Source organism: Macrobrachium nipponense, chromosome 1 (genome assembly GCF_015104395.2).
Source record: "Macrobrachium nipponense isolate FS-2020 chromosome 1, ASM1510439v2, whole genome shotgun sequence".
NCBI lineage: Eukaryota > Metazoa > Arthropoda > Malacostraca > Decapoda > Palaemonidae > Macrobrachium > Macrobrachium nipponense.
Window position 1 is genome coordinate 11565813 of NC_087200.1, and position 24624 is coordinate 11590436.

A 24624-nucleotide genomic window follows, 5' to 3' on the forward strand; every position below is an offset into this window, starting at 1 on the left:
GTAACGAGGCTCAATGCGCCTAAAGCGTCTGAAACAAGGCGCAAAGCGTCTGAAACGAGGCGCAAAGCACCTGAAGGGCCTGAATATAGGCGCAAAGCGCCTGAAGCACGATGAACCAGGATCTTCATCGGAAATGGAAGTCCTTCTCATTCAGAAGAAAGGGAGGGCTATGTCGAAAAAATGGAAGTATTGTCGAATTCTAAGCAAGAACAATGTACAAGAGATCGGAACCTTCCGCACACAAAAACCTTCCGCACAAGCGGAACCTTCCAGAGGCGGAAGATTCCAGATTCAAATAACCTTCCAGACGTACAGAACTTTCCAGGCGAGGATCGCCTTTCAGATTGCTCGAAACTTTCCAACAAGAAAACTTTCCAAGGGCGATACGTCTTCTAGGATCCAGGAGTATTCTGATCACGATACTCCTCCCAGGCGCCAGGAGTATTCGGAACGCGATACTCCTGCCAAGCACCAGGAGTTATTCCGACGAGCACGATACTCCTCCAGCGCCAGGAGTATTCGGAACGTGATACTCCTACCAGGCGCCAGGAGTATTCTAGGCAAGATACTCCTGCTTAGCGCCAGACACTTTCTCCTACAAGAAGAGCCTGACAACCGCCGAGAGTCCTCCAGGCGAAGGGTGAAAGAGGCATTCAAGGCTTTTCCTGATAGGGACGGGAGTTGTCCGCGCAGGCGGCGCCGCCGCCCTAGTCAGGATCGTCTTAATGCAATAAAGGCTAGAGCAAGTTCGGTTTTTTCCAGGCAGGGACTCAAGATGTAGCACAGGCTGCCGTAGCCCTTGTCAGGTTAGAGTCGGTACTGCGAATAGCCCTTCACCTTTTTCGAAAGGAAGCGCTCTCCTTCGGTTGCTCTATCTTGCCCAAATTGAGGAATGTGGAAGATAGAGCAGAATTGTGAGAATTATTTCACTATTTAGTAAGAAAGGGATATTAAAATCAGTCCTCCTTCTAAAATAGATTGCAACCAACCATTTACAGAAAGAGGGGCAATCGTTTGGAAGTTGAACAAGATTCGTACGAGCTCATCATTCATTGGATTAGAGGCTCTTCCAGATAAGAAAGGCGTAAAATACGGACTTATCTCCAAGATAATAAAAGCTGGAGAGATTCTCTTCGATCCTCGGTTGTCATTTGCAATATCTTTCGACTAATACTCATTCGGGATTATTGACGAAATGAACGAAGGAGTAAGATTTCTATTTTTCTTTCTCTGCATGGTCAGAAAGGAAAGAGTTGTCGTAGAAGGCTTTGATGTATTATTGACTACTGAATGACAAAGTCAGAATAACGCACACCATAGTTGCCTTTCTGGTTCGCTACGGAATTGTCTATATCCTTAAGGATTTTACTAGTAAAGACTTCGCTTAAAAGGTTTGTTACGACAATACCTATTCAGCCTCGGTATTTAACAAAGGTTGTTTGCCTAAAATTTGCATTATTGAGAGCTTTCTTAGACTCGAGAATAATTTTATTATATCCATTCATTGAAGGGAGTAACTGGCAACTCAGAATGAAGGCAGCCAGGCAGTGAACGACACGGCTGTAATTGTGAGCCAATCTAGTACCATCCGGTTCTCGGTCGTGAACGGTTTGGTTACATCTTTCTCTCCATAAAGGATCGAATGCTTCACCGTAATATTTCCCCCATACAATCAGGGACTTAACCACGAATTGAATGGGAATTTTTTAGGCAAACATGAATAACATCGTATTCTTTTGTTTTTGCTAAGGATATCTCTCTGCCTCGGCGAGGAAAGAATGTAGTAGAAAATTCACCTTAAGATAACGATACGCTTAAGCCTTATGCACACACCGTGGTTAATTACAGCGCTCCTACTATCCTTACAAGAGTTTCCTAGATGAATGCTGTTACCACAATGTGATAGGATTATAAAGAATTTTAATTCGGCAGAGCACGATTTAACATTCATTGGAAAGAGTTGTCAGACCCTGCGGAAAAATATTCACAGATATCTTCGCAAGGCAGAAGATGAACGAACCTTCTTATGAGATTGGCTTCCTTTTCCTCGAAACAAGAAAGAGGTAAGGCAAGATAGGCGCCATCTTTAAATTAAAGAGGGGAATAAACTTTAGTTTTTTATACATTCAACTTCCCTGCCAGATATATACTTAGCTATAGACTCCGTCGTCTCCGACAGAATTTCAAATTTCGCGGCACACGCTACAGGTAGGTCAGGTGATCTACCGCCCTGCCCTGGGTGGCAGGACTAGGAACCATCCCCGTTTTCTAATCAGAATTCTTCTGTCGCCGGACCATCAACATTGTTGTTTTGGTTCCTCTCGATTGGTTTTTCTTTTTTCACCGGCAATTGATCTTCTTGACCGACTTTGGTGACGTATCTGGATTGTTGGATTGGCATACGCTTTTGTGGACTGTTTTGTGGACTTGATTTTGGATTTTTCTTTAAAATATGTCTGACTCTGGTATGTTGTGAGACGTTGTGTGAATGTAGGCTGTAAGGTGAGGTTGCCGAAAGCTTCGGTAGACCCTCACACGGTATGCAAGAGGTGCCGGGAAGGGTATGAATGTTCTTTACTAATACTTGTAAAGAATGTGAGAACTTGAGTGAGAACGAATGGAAGAATCTAACTAATTATTTGAAAAAGTTAGAAAGAGAGAGAGCGAGGAAGGCTTCTCATAGAAGTTTAAGTAGTTCTAGATCTGAACTCAAATTCCAAGCTTGGGTATCTTCCCCAAGGGTAAGTATTGCTACTTCTCCTTCCATTGCAGCCCCTTCTCCTATTGCAGAACCTGTAGATCCAGCGAAAGAACTTGCAGATCTAAAAGCAGCCTTCAAAATAATGGAAAACAAAATGGCTGCCATACAAGGTAAGGCTAGTGATTTGTCCCATTAGACAGTGATATAAGTGTCCCCAGTGTAGTGGGAGGGGGCATCTGGTCGGCTCAGCAACGCTCCTAGGTCTAGACCTCTTCCAACTCACATGCCCAGAGGAGAAGGAATGTCGAAAGCCGAAAGGAGGTTGTGGAGAATCCCCACCGATCAGGTGTCCCTTCGGCGGTTTCTGTGACACCCCAGACTGCCAAGGACAGCTATTGTAAAAGCGTCCTACGTGAGTGTTTCTCGTCGTCGGGATCTTCATCACCGAGACGTGATTGGAGAGATTCCGATCGATCTCGGCCTCTCAAGAGTTGGAGGGCGCCGACTATTGACTCGAGCCCTGAAAACTTCCCTGAGGAGTCTCCATCGGGAGTTAAGAAGGCGAGAAGAGCCATTCTTCCAACCAGAGTGAGAAAGGAGGCAGGAGGTGGAGGCTATGGACTCCTCCCCTCCTCCTTACCCCCCTCCTAACGAAGAGGATAAAGAGGAGGCTACAAAGAGGTTCATGATGGCGATGCAGGAGCAGATTTCGTCATTTGTAGGAGTCCTGTCAAAGGAGCCTCCTAGAAGGAAAGACAACTTCCCTTCCTATTAAAAGATCCTCCAGACGTATGGAGGTATCTACCTCCAGGATCGATACTCCTACCCGAGGTGAGGTTTCCTGTACGAACCTGGATGAAACAATCAGACGTCTGGCACCGGCCAGGAGTGAGGAGTCACCCAGGAGGCAGGAGCCAAGAGCCAGGAGTGAGGAGTCAACCAGGAGGCAGGAGCCAAGAGCCAAGAGTGTGGAGGCATCCAGGCAAGAGGCAGAGGCCAGGAGGCTAGAGCCAGGAGGCAAGGACCAGGAGGCAAGAGCCAGAGCAAGAGCCAAGAGGCAAGGAGGCCAGGAGCAGAGCAGGAGGCAAGAGCCAGGAGGCAAGAGGCAGGAGTCAAGAGGCAGGAGCAGGAGCCAGGAGGCAGGAGTCAAGAGGCAGGAGCCAGGAGTCCGGAGTCCGGAGTCAGGAGGCAGGAGTCCGGAGTCAGGAGGCAGGAGTCAGGAGTCAGGAGGCAGGAGTCAGGAGCCAGGAGGCAGGAGTCAGGAGCAAGAGTCAGAGCCAGGAGTCAAGAGTCGGGGACTCGGTCCTGGAGGTTATGACTCTTCGCCAAATGGGAGCTCCTCTCCTTCAGAACATAGGAGGTCTTGGAAGGACTCTTCCTCAAAACGGGAACGTTCTCCTTCGTCGGATCGAGGGTTAGACGAGTTGTCTGACGACGATCCTCCTGCTAATGAGGGACTTTCTAGTTACAAAGTCTTGGCCTCTTTACTACTACAAGAGTTTGGAGATTCTCTTAGTCCTGCAGTCTCCTCCTTCTCCTCGTTCGCTCTTTTCGAGCTCAGCTACGGCTAAATCGTCGGCCTTCTTGAAAATGAAGCCTGCGATATCAATGAAGAAGGCACTCCATTCTTTAGATTCTTGGCCAATGGGACAAGAGAAGGAGTTAGGAAAGACGGTATTCTGCATGCCTCCTTCCAGATTGCACGGGAAGAGAGGTATTTGGTATGGGACAGGAGAGGCTATGGGTCTTTCTTTACCCGCCTCTGCAGATGCCGACTTTGCCAGTTTAGTGGAGGCCTCTAGACGTCACTCCTTAGGATCGGTCAGAGCGACGTGGAGCACTTCAGAGTTGAACCACTTTCTAAAGGGACTTTTTGTCACTTTAGAGGTGTTCAATTTTCTGGATTGGTCGCTCGGAGTTCTGGCCAACAAATCTAAGGATCCGGAGTTTCTGAAGAACCCAGAAATTCTCCATAGCGTGCTGTCCTGCATGGACAAGGCAGTACAGGACGGTTCAGGTGAAGTGGCTTCACTTTTCGGTGCTGGTCTCCTGAAAAAGAGATCAGTGTATGGTTCCCTTTTATCGAAAGGGGTTTCTACCGAGCCAGAGGACTGCCTTACTGTTCGCCCCGCTATCAGATCATCTGTTTCCTTCTCAGTTAGTCAAGGATATCTCGCTCACTAACTGAGAAGGCGGACACAAGACCTACTTACTCAAACGTTCCAAGAAAGGACGACCGGTAGTGGCGACGGTTAAGAAGGAACCTCGTCCTACTCAGCAGCCCTTTCGTGGAGGTGCAACGGCTCGTCCACCTGCCAGAAAGAAGAGCTCTGAAAAGAGAGGAAGGTCTTCATTTAGACCATTCAAGAGATCTAAGTGACTTGTTGCTCCTCCAAGCACCAGTGGGCGCCAGACTCCTGAACTTTGCAGGAGTATGGGAACAAAGGGAGCCGACCCTTGGTCAGTGTCGGTCCTGAAGAAGGGATATGTAATCCCCTTCGACGACAAACCGCCCTAACATCTACGCCTCGGGAACTGTCAGCGAGTACAGAGACCCGTTAATGCGAAAGACTCTCCTTCAGATGGTGGAGCAAATGTGGGAAAAAAGAGGCCATCGAACTGGTACAAGATCCACACTCCCCGGGATTTTACAATCGCCTTTTTCTAGTACCAAAGGCATCGGGGGGGTGGAGGCCAGTCTGGACGTAAGCGCTCTGAATCGCTTCGTACAGAAAAAGAAGTTTCGTATGGAAACGTCCGCCTCTGTCATGTCGGCGCTTGCGCCCAGGAGATTGGATGGTCTCTCTGGACCTGCAAGACGCCTATTTCCACGTTCCCATTCACCATCAGTCAAAGAATATCTTCGCTTTGTGATAGGAGACAAGATCTTTCAATTCAGGGCTCTGTGCTTCGGTCTGTCTACAGCCCCCACAAGTATTCACCCAACCTGATGGCGAATGTAGCAAGATGGCTTCACTAGAGGGGATAAACATCTCCCTCTACTTGGACGACTGGCTGATCAGGGCCAAGTCGAAGAGTTCAGTGGCTTGGAGGACTTGGAAGTAACAAGGAACATGATAGATTCGCTAGGGTTGCTCGTCAACCTCGAGAAGTCACAAAATGATCCCCAGCCAAGAACTTGGTCTATCTGGGGATTCAGATGGATTCTCGGGGGTTTCGTGGGTATATCCTTCGCAAGAAAGAATTACTCGAGGTTTGTCGAGAATCTCAAGCTTCTTAGAGAGAAAGGACAGCTCAGCGAGGGATTACCTGAGCCTATTAGGGACCCTGTCCTCATTGGAAAAGTTCTTCTCGCTAGGGAGACTTCACCTTCGCCCTCTTCAGTTTTTCCTCAAAGAGGTGTGGAAAAAATGGAAGACGGGTCAAACTCTCGGACATCTTCCAACTTTCACAAGAAGTAAAAGATCATCTGAGGTGGTGGATCCCTCAGCTTCAAAAGAACGAAGGCTTATGCTTGCTCTGCAAAGAACCCAGACCAAGTGTTGTTTACCGACGCTTCGGAGTCGGGATGGGGAGCGACGCTGGGAGCAAGGGAGGTGTCAGGCACCTGGACAAAGGAACAGGTGTCCTGGCACATCAATTGCAAGGAACTTGTGGCCATACACCTAGCCTTAAAGTCCTTCGAAAAGATAGTCAGAGACGGGTAATACAGATCAACTCAGACAACACCACGGCTCTGGCTTACATAAGAAAGCAAGGAGGCACGCACTCGTTCTCCCTCTATCAGTTGACAAAACACCTGTTAACCCTGGACGGAAGAAAGAAGCATAACTCTCTCACAAGGTTTGTTCAGGGATCAAAAATGAGAGCGGACAGACTGAGCAGGAGAAACCAGGTCCTTCCCACAGAATGGACTCTTCACGCGAAGTGTGTCGAAGTCTTTGGTCCCTGTGGGGGAGACCTCACATAGACCTGTTTGCGACGTTCCTCTCCAAAAGAATAGAGACCTTTTGCTCTCTAGTAGAGGATCCGAGAGCCTTCACAATAGACGCGTTTCTCATGGATTGGTCGGGTGTGGACGCTTACGCCTTTTCCCCCGTTCAAAATCCTGGGGGAAGTGCTCAGGAAGTTTGTAGCTTCGAAGAGCACGAAGTTGATACTCATAGCCCCATTTTGGCCAGCAGCACAGGAATGGTTCACGGAGGTACTAGAGTGGATAGTGGGACTTCCCCAGATCGCTTCCAAACAGACACGATCTACTCAGACAACCCCACTTCGAGAGGTTTCATCACAACCTCCCAGGTCTCGCTCTGACTGCCTTTCGACTATCGAAAGACTTGTCAGAGCGAGAGGCTTTCTCGCGAGGCTGCGGGCTCTATCGCTAGAGCCCGCAGAGCTTCGACGAGAAGAGTATAACCAGTCGAAGTGGGAAGTCTTTAGGAGGTGGTGTAAGGTTCAGAAGCTGTCCTCCTCCAGTACCTCTATAGTGAATATTGCCGATTTCCTCCTCTTTCTGAGAAAGGAGTCACACCTATCTGTCTCGACAATAAAAGGATACCGAAGCATGCTGTCTTCGGTTTTCAGGAATCGAGGCCTAGACATTGCTAACGACAAAGATCTACACGATCTAATTAGATCTTTTTGAGACGTCGAAAGCAGCTACTCCTAGAACACCTAGTTGGAATCTAGACGTGGTCCTGAAATTCCTTCATCGGACAAATTCGAACCTTTACATCTGGGCGTCCTTCCGCGACGTCACTAGGAAATGCTTGTTTCCTAGTGGCTCTCGCTACAGCCAAGAGGACGAGCGAATTACACGCTCGGGATTCCACGGTGGGGTTCAAAGGAGATGCTGCCATCTGTTCTTTCCAGACAATGTTCTGGCAAAGAACGAAAACCCATCAAAACCTTGGCCCAGAAGTTTTGAGGTAAAAGGCCTATCTAACCTGGTCAGGCAGAGAGATAGAGAGATCTCTCTGTCCAGTGAGAGCTCTTAAATTCTATTTAGAGAGGAAGAGACAGATGGAGCTTGTCAACAAGGTCTTGGTGTGCAGTGAAGAACCCCAAACGACTCATGTCCAAGAACGCCTTGGCTTTCTTTGTGAGAAGCGTTATTACGGACGCTCACAAGAACTGCTCGGAGGAATCCTTCGGTCTTCTAAAAGTCAAGACGCATGAAGTGAAGTAGAGCAGTAGCAAACGTCTTTGGCGTTCCAAAAGAATATGTCTCTGAAGAATATCATCGAGACTCATATTGGAGGTGCAATTCAGTGTTTGCATCTCATTATCTGAAGGACGTGAGAGTGACCTATGAGAAGTGCTTCTCGCTAGGTCCTTTGTATCAGCAGATACAGTACTGGGTCTTGGAGCAAAGACTGATCCTTAATTTTGTGTGTTTTTTTTTTTTATCGTACATAAACCTCTTGTCAGATATGTGCTTGGTTTTCTAGTAGCAAGCTCACTACTGTCGCACGGGAGCAGAGTGGTCATTGCTGGTAGGCTTGATCAAGGGTATGGTAGAGGACTAGTAGGGAGTACAAAAATTTTTTTTTGGGTATGTATGACTAGTACGGGGAGTACAAAAAATTTTTTTTTTGTATATTTTGTAATGAAGTGTAATTATGTTTCGATTTTTTGTTGTTTGTGAGAGTTTCGGGGAATAACTCCTTACATCTTAGAACTAACATGGATGTTAGGATCAGGTGATCGGGATCGGTTTTGTGCTCCTTGAACAAGGTGTATTGTCATGTAAGTGGAATAGCACCCAATGACAAAGGCCTTTAGGCTCTGCCGAGTAAGTGGATAAGACCCCATTGGGCAGACCCACAAGAACTCTTAGCCATAGATCATTATCTCGCTGAGGCTCTTGAGGCTAAGCAGACTACAAGGCAGTAGCCGCGAAGTCTTCAGCCTAATAAGGTAGGAACCAAGGTTTATAAATACCTACAACATATGTTGTTTACCTGTCTATTTCAGTAGTTAGCTGTCTCTTACCCACCACCAATGGGTGCTAATCAGCTAAGTATATATCTGGCAGGGAAGTTGAATGTATAAAAATGATATTGTCATGTTTACAATAAAGTTTTATACATACTTACCTGACAGATATATAACGATTAATCCAGCCCACCCAGCCTCCCACGCAGGAGACAGGTGGAAGAGAAGAATTCTGATTAGAAAACGGGGATGGTTCCTAGTCCTGCCACCCAGGGCAGGGCGGTAGATCACCTGACCTACCTGTAGCGTGTGCCGCGAAATTTGAAATTCTGTCGGAGACGACGGAGTCTATAGCTAAGTATATATCTGTCAGGTAAGTATGTATAAAACTTTATTGTAACATGACAATATCATTTTTTTTTTTCCCCTAGTTGTATATATTCTTAACACATATTAAAATAAATGGGCGTCTAAGGAAGAAGATGAATGCATATTTGGCAATAAAAGGTTTGGATTCACAGAAGTCACGTTCTTCTGTCAGCATGTGTCGGAAGGTTTTTCTAAGAGATTTGATCGGAATCTATTATAAATATTGGACCTGAAAAACCTATTCACTCTGAGTCTGTCTGCGTTCAGATGACCAGAAAAGTAAATATGAATGAGAGGATTTTTCAAGGGAAGCTTGATAATTCCTTTAAATATGTTAAGACTAGAGTTGCTGCAGATCGTGCTAGATAGAAAGGGAAACTGTCCTCTTCCGATACCTCTGTGAACTACATAATGATTTTCTTCCCTTTCAGAGGGAAGAATCACCTTGGTAATTTATGCTATCAATGAACACAGTGAAAGATATATTCTGTCTAGACAAAGAATATTAGAGATAGTAGAGAATTAAGATCTTCGGGATCTTATACAATACCTCTATACGATAAGATTAAGAGATCTTATACTTAGAATGGGATCCTAATTTGGGCCTCAGATTCCGTGTTCCGACAAGATGGAACTGCTCCTAATCAAATGTTTCTCTTGGTCCTAAACGATCAAGAGGACAAGTGAAATTTTGGGCTTTAGAATCTGGAATCAAATTCTATGACGACTCGGCAATGGGTTCTGGCCAGCATAGTATGTTTGGCAAGAGAACTAAAGCCTTTTATTCCTGGATCAACGCTTTTAGATAGAGGTTTCGTTGTCCGGGCTAATGTAGTGACATTGTCATCTACAGAAGAAGAAAAGGTTTAAACGTTTACTGACAGAGTCTTTGGAACGCGAGAAGGGCTCAAACTACTTCCCAAAAGGTTCAGAGAGATACATTCAAGAGCTAGAAATCAACCAATTTCAGCTCAGAATCTCTTTAAAGTCCAAGCTCCTTCCCTTCCTTCGGGCAAGGATAGGGAAGCTTCTGCAACGAGAAAACTCATCAACATGTAGGAGGAGAACTCGTTAGCAACGGAAGTATGCAATAATGATCATCCTCGGAGGAAGACTTGTCTCTTGGAATTTTGAGATTTCCTATTGTCTACTGGATGGAGCGGACTAAATTGTGATGAATGTGCAGGAGCAATTAGCGTCTTTGGTAGGAGTACTTTCTAAAGATCCTACTCGTAAAAAGGATGATAGACTTCTGAGTAAGAGATCCAAATACCGATCTCCTGTCGGGCGCGACGAACCCTACAGGGGAGTTGTCGCACAAGCGGCCATCTCTGGGGGGAGCGATGCGTTAGGCAGGCGAGACGTGGGAAAGGAAGTAACTCCTGCCAAGCGTCTGGCGCCAACTAGGAGCCAGGCGCCAAGTAGGCGCAAAGAGCCTGACTTTACTGTAGATCGTTCTAGGCCAAGATCTTCATCCAAGCAACAAGAGCCAACTGGAGAAGAGAGAACTCCTGATAGGAGTATAGCGCCCTTCTAAGCGCAATATACTTGCCATTCGAAAGGCCGTTCCATGAGCGATACTCCTACCAAGCCACAGGAGTATTCGGAACTAGATGCGCCTTCCATAGGTCAGGAGTATTCGGGAAGAGATACTCCTGCCAGGCGCCTTGAGTACTCTGACCTCGATACTCCTCCCAGGAGCCAGGAGTATTTTCTAGACTTTTACTCCTACCAGGCGCCAGAGTTTCGAAGCGCGATGTGCCTACCAAGCGCCAGGAGTATTCTCAGCTTAATACTCCTAACAGACGCCAGGAGTATTCGGAACGCGATACTCCTGTCAAGCACCAGGAGTATTCCGATGAGCACGATACTCCTCCCAGGCGCCAGAGTATCGGACGTGATACTCCTACCAGGCGCCAGGAGTATTCCGATCACGATGCTCCTCCTAGGAAAGCGATACTTCTGCCAGGCGCCAGGAGTATTCCGATCACGATGCTCCTCCTAGGAAAGCGATACTTCTGCCAGGCGCCAGGAGTATTCCGAGCACGATACTCCTCCTAGGAAACGTACCTTCAGGCAGCCAGGAGTATTCGAGAGCGATACTCCTCCCAGGCGCCAGGAGTATTCGGAAGCGTACTCCTGCCAGGCGAGTATTCAGAGGACGAGGAGTATTCCGATCGCGATACTCCTCCCAGGCGCCAGGAGTATTCGGAGCGCGATACTCCTGCCAGGCGCCAGGAGTATTCTGAGCTTAATACTCCTAACAGGCGCAGGAGTATTCGAAGCGCGATACTCCTGCCAGGTGCCAGGAGTATTCGAAGCGCGATACTCCTGCCAAGCGCCAGGAGTATTCGAAGCGCGATACTCCTGCCAGGCGCCAGGAGTATTCGAAGCGCGATACTCCTGCCAGGCGCCAGGAGTATGCTGAGCTTAATACTCCTAACAGGCGCCAGGAGTATTTGGAGCAAGATGCGCCTTCCAGACGGCAGGAGTATTCGAAGAGTTTTACGACTGTCAGGCGCCAGGAGTATTCTAAACAGGATACTCCTCGCGACAGCCAGGCGCAAGCCAGGCGTTAGGCTTCATCCAGATGAGATCCAGTTCAAAGAAAGTCCTAGTCTTCTTTGAAACAATGGTGATCTCTAAAGCACTTCATAAGTGACTTGATGATACCTTCAAACAGCTGAGAATTTAAAAAGCTCATGAAGTGCGAGCTTTTGCAAATTCTTGTTCTTTTCGTAACAATATGTCAGGAAGACATATTAGCTTTAACATATAAGGAGATGCAACGATGGGCTTGGACTACTCATTACACGAAGGACTTCAAGTTAACCTACGAGAGATTCTTCTCTCTTGGTTTATACGTATCAGCGGATACGTTGCTGGGATAAGGAGCCGACACTGATCCTTTAATAATGAGTTGAATTTATTTAACTCAATGATTTTTATTGGAGGTTTGAAAGGAGTTTGGGGGATAACTCTCTTTCAATTTAGCGCGAACCCTCATGTTAGGAACAGGTGATCGGGATCGGTGTTGCGCTCCTTAAATAAGTGCGTGTTGTCATATAAGCGGATGTGCTCCCATTGACAAACGCCAGTTAGGATTCTGTCGAGTAAGTGGAAGAGACCCCATCGACAGATCCACAAGAACTCTTGGCCACAGATCACTATCTCGCTAAGGCTCTTGAGATGAAGCAGACTCCTATGCAATAGCTAGGAAGTCAAATCCTTCGTCTAGAAACACAGAGGAACTAAGGTCTATAAATACCTACAACATATGTTGTTTACCTGTCTAGTCAGTAACTAGCTGTCTCTTGCCCTCCACCAAAGGGTGTCAATCAGCTATGTATATATCTGACAGGTAAGTTGAATGTATGAAAATGATATTGTTATGATACAATAAAGTTTCATACATACTTACCTGGCAGATATTATACAATTAAAGACCCACCCAGCCTCCCCGCAGGAGACAGGTGGAAGAGAGAATCTGATTAGAAAACGGGAATAGTTCCTAGTCCTGCCACCCAGCGGCAGGCAGGTAGATCACCTGACCTACCTGTAGCGTGTGCCGCGAAATTCGAATTTCTGTCGGGGACGACGGAGTCGATAGCTATGTATATATCTGCCAGGTAAGTATGTATGAAACTTTATTGTATCATAACAATATCATATTTTGCTAGAGACTTTGAATTTGTTTCAAGATGAAGATAAATGACTGAATATTACTAGACTGTAAGAGTTTTACCTTACAATTGCGTTTTTCGACCATTTCGGTAGAGTCAAAGTTGACCGAACGAGGTTTTTTTTCTATTTATCGTGATTTATATGCAAATATTTCAAAAATGAGAAAAGCTACAACCTTCAATTATTTTTTGTTGTATTCTACATGGAATTGCGCACATTTTCATATATAAAACTTTATGTATTGGCTAATTTAAAATGGTGCAAACATTACCACAATCGCACGTATGATTGTTTCGGAAGAGTTACCGCGCGGACGTAAAGAAAATGTTATTTTTAAATATGTAACTGACCTGGCAGTTATATACATAGCTATATTCTCTGACGTCGTGACGTCACGACAGACTTTTCGAAACTCGCGGCAATCGCCGACCATCGGTCAGGTGATCGTTACCTGTACGCCCTCTAGATAGTTACCTGGAAACCCCATATTTTTTCTGTCGCCCAAGCCGGGCAAACTTCGTTGTTGTGTCTCCTCGATAGGTTTTCGTACTCGCTAGAGTATTTCATCGTTGGGTGAAGTATTTTATTGGCTTTCGCTGTTGTTGACTTGGATTGATTTTGGATTTGTTTTTTGGATTACTCAATTAACAATGTCGGACTCGGGAGTTGTGTATAGAGTCTGCTGTAAAGGGGGGTGTAGGGTTAGAATTCCCAAAGCTTCTCTTGATCCCCACACACTTTGTGTGAATTGTAGGGGTAGAATTTTGCACTTTTGAGAATAGATGTGATGGGTGCTTGATTTTTGGATGATAAGGGAAAATGGAAGGAGTTTGGAACAAGTATGTCCGTAAGCTCGAGAGAGATAGAATTAGAAGAACTAAGAGTTCCCTTTCCCGTTCATCAACGAATCAGGAAGTGGTAGATAATCCCATAGTTCCTTCCCCTGCTCCTTCTGAGCGTAATTTAGTAGAAGTATCAGCTCCCGAACCTGTCTCCGAGTCGGGGGCGAAGGACTCAACCTTTGCAGGTATTCAAGCGGTGCTTGAAAAAATGGGACAACAGATTGCCTCTCTTACTGAGCAGGGCAATCGCACTTGGACTGTCGTAAGTGCTTTAAGTGCAGGTGCTAAAGTCAGTGTGAGTGATAAGTTTAGTGTTAGTGACAGTGTAGTGGAGGGTGCGTCCGATCGGTCCTGTCGCGCTCCTAGACCCAGACCTCTTACAAGCTCCCGGACCCATGGGAGACGTAAAGTCGAAAGTCTAAGGGAGGCGAGAGGCTCTAGTATCCGGTCGGGCGTGCCCTCAAACAAACCTGCTGACGCTTCCAAGGTTGCTTCAGACAGCCGTAGAAAAGGCGCGTCGAGTGTGTTTGATTCGTCATCCGATGACGTCTCCCCGCGTCGAGGATGGCGACACTCTACTTCCTCTCGTCCTCTCAAGAGGAAATTACCTCGTGTTTGTGAGGTCTCATCAGATGAGCAACTGCCGGGCTGCAGTCACTGGAGTTCTCCGGAGAAGTTTTCGTCATCGGAAGCCTCGCCAGCTAAACAGAGCAAGACAGCGCTTTCGATGCACGCTCCTCTTCCTCCTTCTACTTGGGAGGATTTACCTAGGAAGCTTCCTACCAAGCGTCCTCAGGAAGCCTTAGAAGGATCGACTCCTCTGGCTGCAGTTCGTGTGGGCGAACCTGACGAGTTACCCTCTCCCTCGAGAGACAATGAAGCCAAGAATATGCTGCAAGATATGCAACAGCAGCTGTCTGTACTTATGGAAAAGCTGCAAGAACCCAAGCGTCAGTCTGACGCCCCGGGAGTGATGAAGACTTCGCGAAGCGTCAACGCCAAGAAGAACACAGACAACCAGGACACTTCCGATTTACTCGGACATGACGCTTCCGAGCGTGACGCCAGCGCGCGTAAGAGCAAAGAGCGTGACGCCAGCGTAGTAAGAGCAAAGAGCGTGACGCCAGCGCGCGTGAGAGAAGAAGGACGTTGATGCCGACGCTCGTAAGCATGACGCCTCGGCGGTTTCTGGTGCCAAGGAACGCATCGAGACCAATTGACGCTCCGGCTTTGGCTTTAAATACATCATCCGATGTGGAACGAGACAGAGAGAGACCTTCGGAGATGTTGGAGGTAGTTTCGGAAGAGGAGACGAAAGAACAAGTTCCTCCTTCCGACTATAAGACTTATGCTTCTGTTTCAAGAGCTTTTTGAAACGGATTTCAAGCCCGCAGCACCTCGTTCTCCCCTGTCTCAGTTCCTTTGTGGAAGAACCCAGAATAAGACTGCCTTTACTAAGATGGTTCTTTCCATTTCGGCCAAGAAAGCGCTTGCGAAGATGAACGACTGGATGAAAGAGAAAAAGGAGCGAGGCAAAACTGCTTTCGTTTTTCCTCCTGCAAGATTGGCTTCGAAATCCAGCGTTTGGTACGAGACTGGGGAAGTTCTGGGCCTGGGAGTACCTGCCTCCTCTCAGCAGACTTCTCCAGTATCGTCGATGCCAATCGTAGACACGCCTTATCAGCAGCGAAGGTGATGTGGTCGATGCAAGAGTTCGATCATTTACTGAAGGGCGTGTTTAGAGTGTTTGAGGTCCTGAACTTTCTAGATTGGTCTCTGAGTGCTCTTGCCAAAGAAAGTGGAAGAGAAGGATTCAACGGACATTTCTAACCTTCTGAGTGTGATGTCTTGTATGGACAAGGCTTTACGTGACGGAACTAATGAAGTGGCAGCGATTTTCACGGCGGTATCGTGAAGAAAAGGTCCCTTCTCTGCTCCTTTACAGCTAAAGGGGTCACACAGGTACAAAGAGCAGAGCTTTTGTTTGCCCCCTTTGCGAAATTTCTTTTTCCACAGGAGATTATTAGAGATATTGCCACTCATTGACTCAGAAGACCACACACGACCTAATATCGAAGGCAGCCAGTGGGGTTTTGCCTTCTTCGTTTGCGACCAAGAGAGCGAGAGAGGAGAAACAACCACAACAGTTTTTCGAGGAAAACCAGCCCCAGGAGGGACGTCGGGAACTTCTAGAAAGCCCTCCAGAAAAGGTGGCAAGCTTCCTTCCAAAAGGAGGCCATGATCAGACAGTCCTTCAGACACAAATAGGAGCCAGGCTTTCTTTGTTTTGGGAAGCCTGGAGAGAGAGAGGGGCGGACAACTGGACCCTTCAGATACTAAGGGAGGGCTACAAGATCCCTTTTTACGCCAAACCTCCCATAGTTTTAGATCCCCTCGACTTAACAGCGAATTACAAGGACAGCAGCAAGAGATTCGCGTTAAAAGAACAAGTAGAGCTTATGCTCTTAAAAAAGGCGATAGAACCTGTTTCACCCCAAGAGAATCCGGGGTTCTACAATCGACTGTTTTTGGTTCCCAAGAGCTCAGGAGGATGGAGACCCGTTCTGGACGTCAGTGCTCTAAACGCCTTCGTCGTGAAGACGAAATTCACGATGGAGACAACGCAATCAGTGCTATCAGGTTGAGACCGGGAGATTGGATGGTCTCATTAGACCTACAGGACGCTTATTTTCATGTCCCCATCCACCCAAGCTCTCGGAAGTACCTCAGGTTCTTATTCGAAGGAAGAGTATTCCAGTTCAGGGCTCTTTGCTTCGGGCTCAGCACAGCGCCACAAATATTCACAGCTATTATGGCGAATGTAGCCAAATGGCTACACGAAGGGGGGATCCGCATTTCTCTTTATCTGGACGATTGGCTTCTCAGGGCCAACTCCAAGAAACAGTGTCTGGAGGATATGAAAATAACCCTGAACCTAGTACGGGAACTAGGGCTAGTGGTGAACCTGGAATAGTCTCACCTGGAGCCCTCTCGCTCAATCATTTATTTAGGAGTTCTGATGAACTCTCAGGATTTTCGGGCTTCTCCCTCCCAGGAGAGACAAGACCGATGCCTGAATCGGGTGCAGGAATTCCTGGGGAGACAACAATGTTCGGCGAGGGAATGGATGAGTCTTTTGGGGACCATTTCCTCGATCGAACAGTTCGTCTCACTGGGAAGACTGCATCTCAGACCTCTGCAATTTTACCTCAACAGAAATTGGAAAAGTAAGGAACAAAGGCTTTCAGACACCTTCCCAATTTCAGCAGAGGTCAAGAAAGACTTGATTTGGTGGCTGGATCCAGCGAAGCTGGGAGAAGGAGTTTCACTTCAACAATTGAATCCACAGCTAATACTGTTCTCAGACGCATCAGACCTAGGCTGGGGAGCGACTCTGGGGAACAGGGAAATTTCGGGAAGATGGAGCGAAACCGAAACGAAATTGGCATATCAACAAGAAAGAGCTGATGGCGGCTTTTCTAGCTCTTCAGGCATTCGAGGAATGTGTGGCAGGCAAAGTAGTGGAAATAAGCATGGACAACGTGACTGCTCTAGCGTATGTCAGGAAACAAGGAGGCACCCACTCGTTTTCTCTGAACGAGACAGCCAAGAATCTGTTGCTATGGGCAAAGGACAGAAATATCGTCCTCCAAACGAGATTTGTACAAGGAGAATTAAATGTCAGAGCGGACCTCTTGAGCCGGAGAAATCAGGTCCTGCCAACAGAATGGACTCTCAAGTTAGAGGTATGCGAATTACTATGGAGGTTATGGGGGCAACCTTCCATAGACTTGTTTGCAACCAACAAGACAAGGAGGATGCAGACGTTCTGCTCACCGGTGCCGGATCCACAAGCGGTAGCAGTAGACGCGTTCCTCATGAACTGGGAAGGACTGGATCTGTACGCCTTCCCTCCCTTCAAAGTGATACACAAAGTATTAAAGAAGTTCGCGCAGTCCGAAGGAAGCAGAATGACCCTGATAGCCCCGTACTGGCCGACGCGAGACTGGTTCGCAGAGATGTTGCAGTGGCTAGTGGAAGTTCCAAGAACCCTTCCGTTGCTTCCAGATCTGCTCAGACAGCCCCACTTCAAACGGTATCACAGGAATACCCGCGCTCTTCAGCTAACTGCCTTTCGACTGTCGAAAAGCTCCTTATAGAGCTAGAGGCTTTTCGCGAGAGGCAGCTAAAGCTATCGCCAGATCAAGAAGGGCTTCGACCATCAACGTCTACCAGTCGAAGTGGGAGATATTTAGAAACTGGTGTAAGGAGAAGAAGGTGTCCTCGTCCAACACATCTGTGAGCCAGATCGCAGACTTCCTTCTTCACTTAAAACTTAAAGTAGGTCTATCTACTACTACAATTAAGGGATACAGGAGCATGCTGGCGTCAGTCTTTAGACATAGAGGACTGGACTTGTCTAGCAATCAAGATCTTCACGACTTAATTAGATCTTTTGATACTACAAAACAAAAGACTGAACAACTACCAGGATGGAATCTGGACGTAGTACTAAGGTTTTTAATGTCTGACAAGTTTGAGCCGATCCAGGAGAGCTCGTTCAGGAATTTAACAAGGAAGACACTTTTTCTAGTCGCTCTCGCTACTGCAAGGAGAGTAAGCGAGATTCAAGCTATGGACAAAAGAGTAGGAATTAGTAGATCTAAAGCGGTTTGTTCAACCACTTTAGGTTTCTTAGCCAAGAATGAAACTCCTTCCAATCCTTGGCCTAGGTCTTTTACGATTCCCAGCCTTGGAGATTTTGCAGGTCAGGAACGTGAAAGGACTCTTTGTCCGGTAAGAGCATTACAGTGTTATCTGCACAGGTGCAAGGACGTTAGAGGGACTTTTGACAACTTATGGTGTTCCGTTAAAGATCCCAAAAAGGCCTATGTCAAAGAACGCTTTAGCCTTCTTTATTAGAAAGTGTTGATTCTTAAAGAAGCTCACACGGAGTGCAATGAAACGCTTTACAAGGCTTTAAAGGTAAAGGCCCATGAAAGTGCGAGCAGTCTCGACGTCAATGGCGTTTAGAAAGAATCAGTCCCTAAGCCATTTTAGACGCGACATACTGGAGGAGCAGCTCCGTATTTTCTTCTTTTTACCTGAAACAAATAGAAACGGTATATGAAGACTGCAGAACCCTTGGACCGTTCGTAGCCACTGGCTCGGTGTTGGGTGAAGGAGTTGATACCTCTAATCCTACATGTTAGACCCTTGATGTTATTTTTATGGTTGTCTGTTGAAGGTTAGACCTTCAACAGTCTAGTGTATATGTGTGTCTTTTCAATCTCTTGTATGCAAGGATTGGATGGTTAGGTGGTCTTTGCCTGTTTTAGCCCATGTCAAGGGCATAGGTGGTTTTGTCGCATAGAGGTCACGTCCCGTCGACAAACCCCTTTGAGCTCATCAGCTGCACAGGTCACATCCCTTAGCTGGAGCTCCTAAGGAGAGCAGACTAAAGAGGCAGTACTCGTCAAGTCAGCTTCCTTAGCAGGTAAGAATCTTTAGTTACCTATCAAGTAGTTACCTTACAACGATGTTGCTGTCTCTGACCCTCCTCCAAAGGTGTCAATCAGCTATGTATATAACTGCCAGGTCAGTTACATATTTAAAAATGATATTTTTATTTTAAGATAAATTTTTAAATATACTTACCTGGCAGTTATATACAATTAGAAACCCACCCACCTCCCCTCAAGAGACTAGAGGGCGAGAAAATATGGGGTTTCCAGGTAACTATCTAGAGGGCGTACAGGTAACGATCACCTGACCGATGGTCGGCGATTGCCGCAAGTTTCGAAAAGTCTGTCGTGACGTCACGACGTCAGAGAATATAGCTATGTATATAACTGCCAGGTAAGTATATTTAAAAATTTATCTTAAAATAAAAATATCATTTTTTTCATAAATTCACCATAAATCAAAATATTGGGCTAGAGACTTCCAATTTGTTGCAAAATGAAGGTAAATGCTTGAATATTACTAGAATATAAGCGTTTTAGCTTACAATTGCGTTTTTCGACCATTTCGGTAGAGTCAAAGTTGACCGATGGTTGAAATTTTGGCAATTATCGTTATTTATATGAAAATATCTCAAAACTGATAAAAGCTACAACCATGGGTTGTTTTTAGTTGTATTGTGCATGAAATTGCACACATTTCCATATATAAAACTTTATATAACGGCTAATTTTAAAATGGTGCAAACATTACCACAATCGCATGTATGATTTTTTTCGGAAGAGTTACCGCGCGGACGTGAGGAAAAAGTTTTTTCAAAAATTCACCATAAATCGAAATATTGTGCTAGAGACTTCCAATTAGTTGCAAAATTAAGGTAAATGATTGAATATTACTAGAATATAAGCGTTTTAGCTTACAATTGCGTTTTTCGACCATTTCGGTAGAGTCAAAGTTGACCGAAGGTTGAAATTTTGGCAATTATTGTTATTTATATGAAAATATCTCAAAACTGATAAAAGCTACAATCATGAGTATTTTATTGTTGTATTCTACATAAAAATGCGCACATTTTCATATATAATACTTCATGTAACGGCTAATTTACAATGGTACAAAAATTATGTCAAAGTGACGAAATAATTTCCGAGATGTGTCACAGATACTTTTTAGTGCGGCAAGAAAGAAATTCGGGCTTGCGCGCCTGCGTATTGATTGTAAACAAAACAACACCTTGATCCGTGAACTCCCAGCATCCCCCAAGGCGCGTGATTCAAGAGTTTTCGGCTGGTAGGCTTAAAAGTATTTTTCCGCGAATTTAAAAAAAAACTTTTGTACGTCGACGTAAAATACGTCCAGTCGGCACCCGAGAGACAAAAAATGTCGACGTAAAATACGTCCAGTTGGCGTTTAAGGGGTAGTATAGATTATCATTGAGAGAATTTTCTTGCTTTTTTCATGTTACTGTATTTTTTTAGTGAAGTGTTAGTATTTTTATGTATTTTTATACTGAAACCAATGAATGAACTTGCTGAATTTAATTAAAGCTATGGTCCAATTGTCTCTCCTTTTCAGATGAAGTGCTTCCTAGACTTTAAACCAGGTGGTGGCTTGTGTCATATACTTAGCACTGTATACAAATTCAAGAGTGACCAGGGATGGCGCAGGTTTGATTTTCAGGTCAGTATTGATATGCATTATTCATTTAGTATTAATTTTTTTTTTATTGTCAACAAGCTCTGTAGGGAAGTATAGTGCTGTCAGTGCCCCTCAAGCAATACACTGCAGGCACTACTTATGGATCTGTGCAGCATCCCTTTGGCCCCCTAGCTGCAACCCCTTCAATTCCTTTTGCTGTACCTCTATTCATATTTTCTTTCTTCCATCTTACTTTCCACCCTCTCCTAACAATTGATTCAACGTTGTTTTTAGCACTGAATGGCCTCATATGTCCCAGCAATTGGCATTTAGCCTAAGTTTATTATTCCACTTGTATTACACAGGAGAGAATTCAAGACCCACTTCGATATTTACAAGTTCACTTAAATGAGATCACCTTTTGTCTCTTTCAGTCTCCATCCCGCAAAGACACCAACATTGAGCTCTTCAAAGAAATTGAGAAATCGTTGCTCTCCAACAAATGCTGGGCAAAGCCATCCGTATTCATCCATGGGGAAGTGGATAAGGAGTTACGTAATGAGCTGAAGGACATTGTGAAACGACATGATGGAAAAATTGTTGGTAAGGCTTAAAGTTGTGAAGGCTTTCAGAGACTTTGAGAGTGTCTGCGTCTATTAGTCTACTTCTCTAGTATATACTATTTCATGTTAGCGACAGTAGCTACCATTCTAAGTGGGTTTCTGAAATTTTTAATGGTGTTACTTTTTTTCCCTTCTGGAATGGCACTTCTTTTGGTAACTGAAATCTGTAATCCACCTGTTGTTCGCCCTCTGACCGGCAGGGTGGCCAGATATTCAGAATATTGATATGTAGTAGTTTGTTTCTCTTGAGATAGCTTTAATTTCAAGTTGCAGTTTAGAAAACTCGTCTCAAAGCTGAAAAGTGGAGCAAGGATGAAAAGTGGAGCAAGGATGAAAAGTGGACAATGTTCATCCGAAGGAAACAATAATTATTGACGAGATTGACCAAATAAAATGTAGAGTGAATATATTGAAAGAATAGTTTTTTGTTTTGTATTGTAGGATTTAAGATTAAAAGGCCTTGTCAGTAAAAATCAAGACTTAAGAGGTATACATTTGACATCTTTAAAGAAACCTGAAATACCTAAATCTGAGAGGTAAAAAGTGGCTGCATTTCATTTCATCCAAACAATACTTGGCCTCATCATCATGCTGCAAAGGTGCTTTGACCTCACAAGGCTAAACTAAGTAATATTAGTAGTATTTCAAAGATGAATACAGTAACAGGACAATAGTTTAATGTAGATTTGATGTAGGATGATATTCTTAGGGATACTTGGGTGTTTAAATTTTCAAGATAGGCAGTTCTAAGTATTCACAGATACTAGCTATTCACAGGGGCCGGGGGCGGGGGAGGTCTGGTACACATCCCCCGCAAATACTGGGTGCTCACTGTACATGCATATCTACAAGTGCCAGCAGAAACATTACGTAGTCAGGTTGTCACATTTGGCAACACTGGAGCCAATGAATGAGAGGCAAACTCCGAACTCAGCTGGAGTTGCTCGGTGCCGAACCCAAACTGGAAAAACAGATGATATAGTGGCGTCGAGGACACAGAACCTTGGTCCCAGGACATGGTTTCCTTTCCTTTCAGAGGATAAAGAGGAAACAACCAACTGATGCAGGGCAGTCCAGAGGTGGGCCCACAGACAGGTGCCAAGGCTCTAACACTTTCTTTCTTGTGGTGGAGACCAAAAAAGGTTGAAAAGGGGGCCGCGTGATCTTGGTCAATCAGAATCCTAACTAGCAAAATAATATGTTTATTATTATGTTTCTCCTGAACCACATAGGGAGGAAAAGAATAAGAGAGAGAGGAATTAACTTAGGCTATCAGGTAGGTTAATGTAGGATGAGAAGAAACACCAGAAAACAAAAGGAAAAGACTGAGTAGGCTTCTGGTGTGTCCTGACTAATTGTCTATGTAAATATCAACCTCTAACAGCTTCCGATACTACACAAAATTTACATCCTTTCATCAGATCACTCAAAATCTACATGTCAAGAGAACCACACTCTTGTTTGAGTAGTTAGTCTAACATAGGCTGTGAGGTCTTCTTGCAAAATCATAAGCAGGAACAAACACACAGGAGAAAATTAGCCAGAAATCAAAATATTACTAATGCTGATCTGGCTGTCTGTATAACAGGTTGCCCTGAAGAAATATGACAAAACATAAGCATTACAGCACCATCTGGTAGGAAACAGATGAATACAAAGACAGTTGTAGCTAGTTAGCTAAGCATATTTTTATTTTTTGAAAATGCCAATCACACCAAATGTAGCAAAGATAAAGCTAACTTTAACAGTAGGTACAATTCATTCCAAATAATGGTGTTTATTAGGAAGAAGTAACAGAAGGTGTTGGGAAATATAGCAAGAGATCACTGAATAAGAAATAAATGAACAGATTGATAAATGGAAAGATAGAAATAAAAGTAAATAATTAAAATACAAGGAAAAGTCCACCTTCTCTTGAACTTCTAAAGTTCCAATTGCACGACATCCTCAGGGAGACTTTTCCGCAGTCCAACGGTGTGTGGAACAAATGGCATTTGGAACTGAGAAGTTCAATAGTGAGGCATATTTGCTGCTTGTTGGTGCTGTTCAGCAAATCTGGTTGCTCTTAGCAGGATAAGGGGATCGGAGATCATTACTGAATGTGAAATGTTAAAATACAACTTATGAAAAATTGACAAACCAGATGGTGCTTTAATGTTTATGTTTTGTCATATTTCTTCATGGCAACCTGTTATACAGACAGCCGGAACAGCATTAGTAATATTTTGATGATTTCTGGCTACTTTTCTCCTGTGTGTTTGTTCCTGTTTATGATTTATGTAAAAGCCAAATGTTAAGATTTTGCAAGAAGACCTCACAGCCTATGTTAGACTAACTACTCAAACAAGAGTGTGGTTCTCTTGACATGTAGATTTTGAGTGATCTGATGAAAGGATGTAAATTTTGTGTAGTATCGGAAGCTGTTAGAGGTTGATATTTACATAGACAATTAGTCAGGGCACACCAGAAGCCTACTCAGTCCTTTCCTTTTGTTTTCTGGTGTTTCTTCTCATCCTCCATTAAGCTACCTGATAGCCTAAGTTAATTCCTCTCTCTTATTCTTTTGCTCCCTATGTGGTTCAGGAGAAACATAATAATAAACATATTATTTTACTAGTTAGGATTCTGATAGACCAAGATCATGCAGCCCCCTTTTCAACCTTTTTTGGTCTCCGCCACAAGAAAGAAAGTGTTAGAGCCTTGGCACCTGCCTGTAGGCCCACCTCTGGACTGCCCTGCATCCGTTGGTTGTTTCCTCTCTATCCTCTGAAAGGATACAGACAATACCCCATATACAAATGAACTACATTCTGAACGGCCGATTGTACCTTGAATTACTCATAAGTTGGTCTTCATGCCTATTTAGGTAGGACCATTCTGGTTTGTTGTGCTTATGCTGCCTGCCAATTTGCTGCTTATTGGGGAAGGATCAATCCTGGGTGAGAGTCACAGGTCAAATATCTTTACTTTTTGTTAGTCCAAGAGGTAAGTCAGGATTGCTAGCTTCCTTGAGAAATCTATATTTAGTTTCCCTTAGGACATGGTTAGTGATTATCTCATTTAAAGCATTAGATGATTAGTTCCTAGCCACTGTTGGTGTTGAGTTAATGTTACATTGCCTGTATAGCTAACTTTTGCATTTCCTGTCCCCGTTGTATGTTTTGACATGTCTTTGTTAAGGATTTTAGATTGAATTTTAAGGATAATAATAATCTGTACAGAAGCAGGTACAGCAGATAGAGACAGTTTTAAGAATAATTTTCTTTTAAGTAATAATGATAGTAGTAATAATGTGTGAAAAAACCTTGCTTCCAAATGGGTCTGCCCTACATGATTGTTAACAAGGAAGTTTCAGCGTAGATGTTGGTGTGACTCGTGAAATTCAACTGAAAGAAATTTTAAAGTT

At 44.7% G+C, this 24624-nt stretch overlaps 1 protein-coding gene across 2 annotated transcripts in view; it reads left to right on the forward strand.

Moving 5' to 3' along the window:
* The window catches only part of LOC135219128 (SWI/SNF complex subunit SMARCC2-like), a 69387-nt gene that overhangs the window by 35670 nt on the left and 9093 nt on the right, over positions 1-24624 (forward strand). For both annotated transcript variants that reach the window (XM_064255581.1, XM_064255583.1), the window contains exons 3-4: positions 20533-20637; positions 21030-21198. In XM_064255581.1, coding sequence (XP_064111651.1) covers positions 20533-20637; positions 21030-21198 — 274 coding nt within the window. The remainder of the gene's footprint in view (positions 1-20532; positions 20638-21029; positions 21199-24624) is intronic.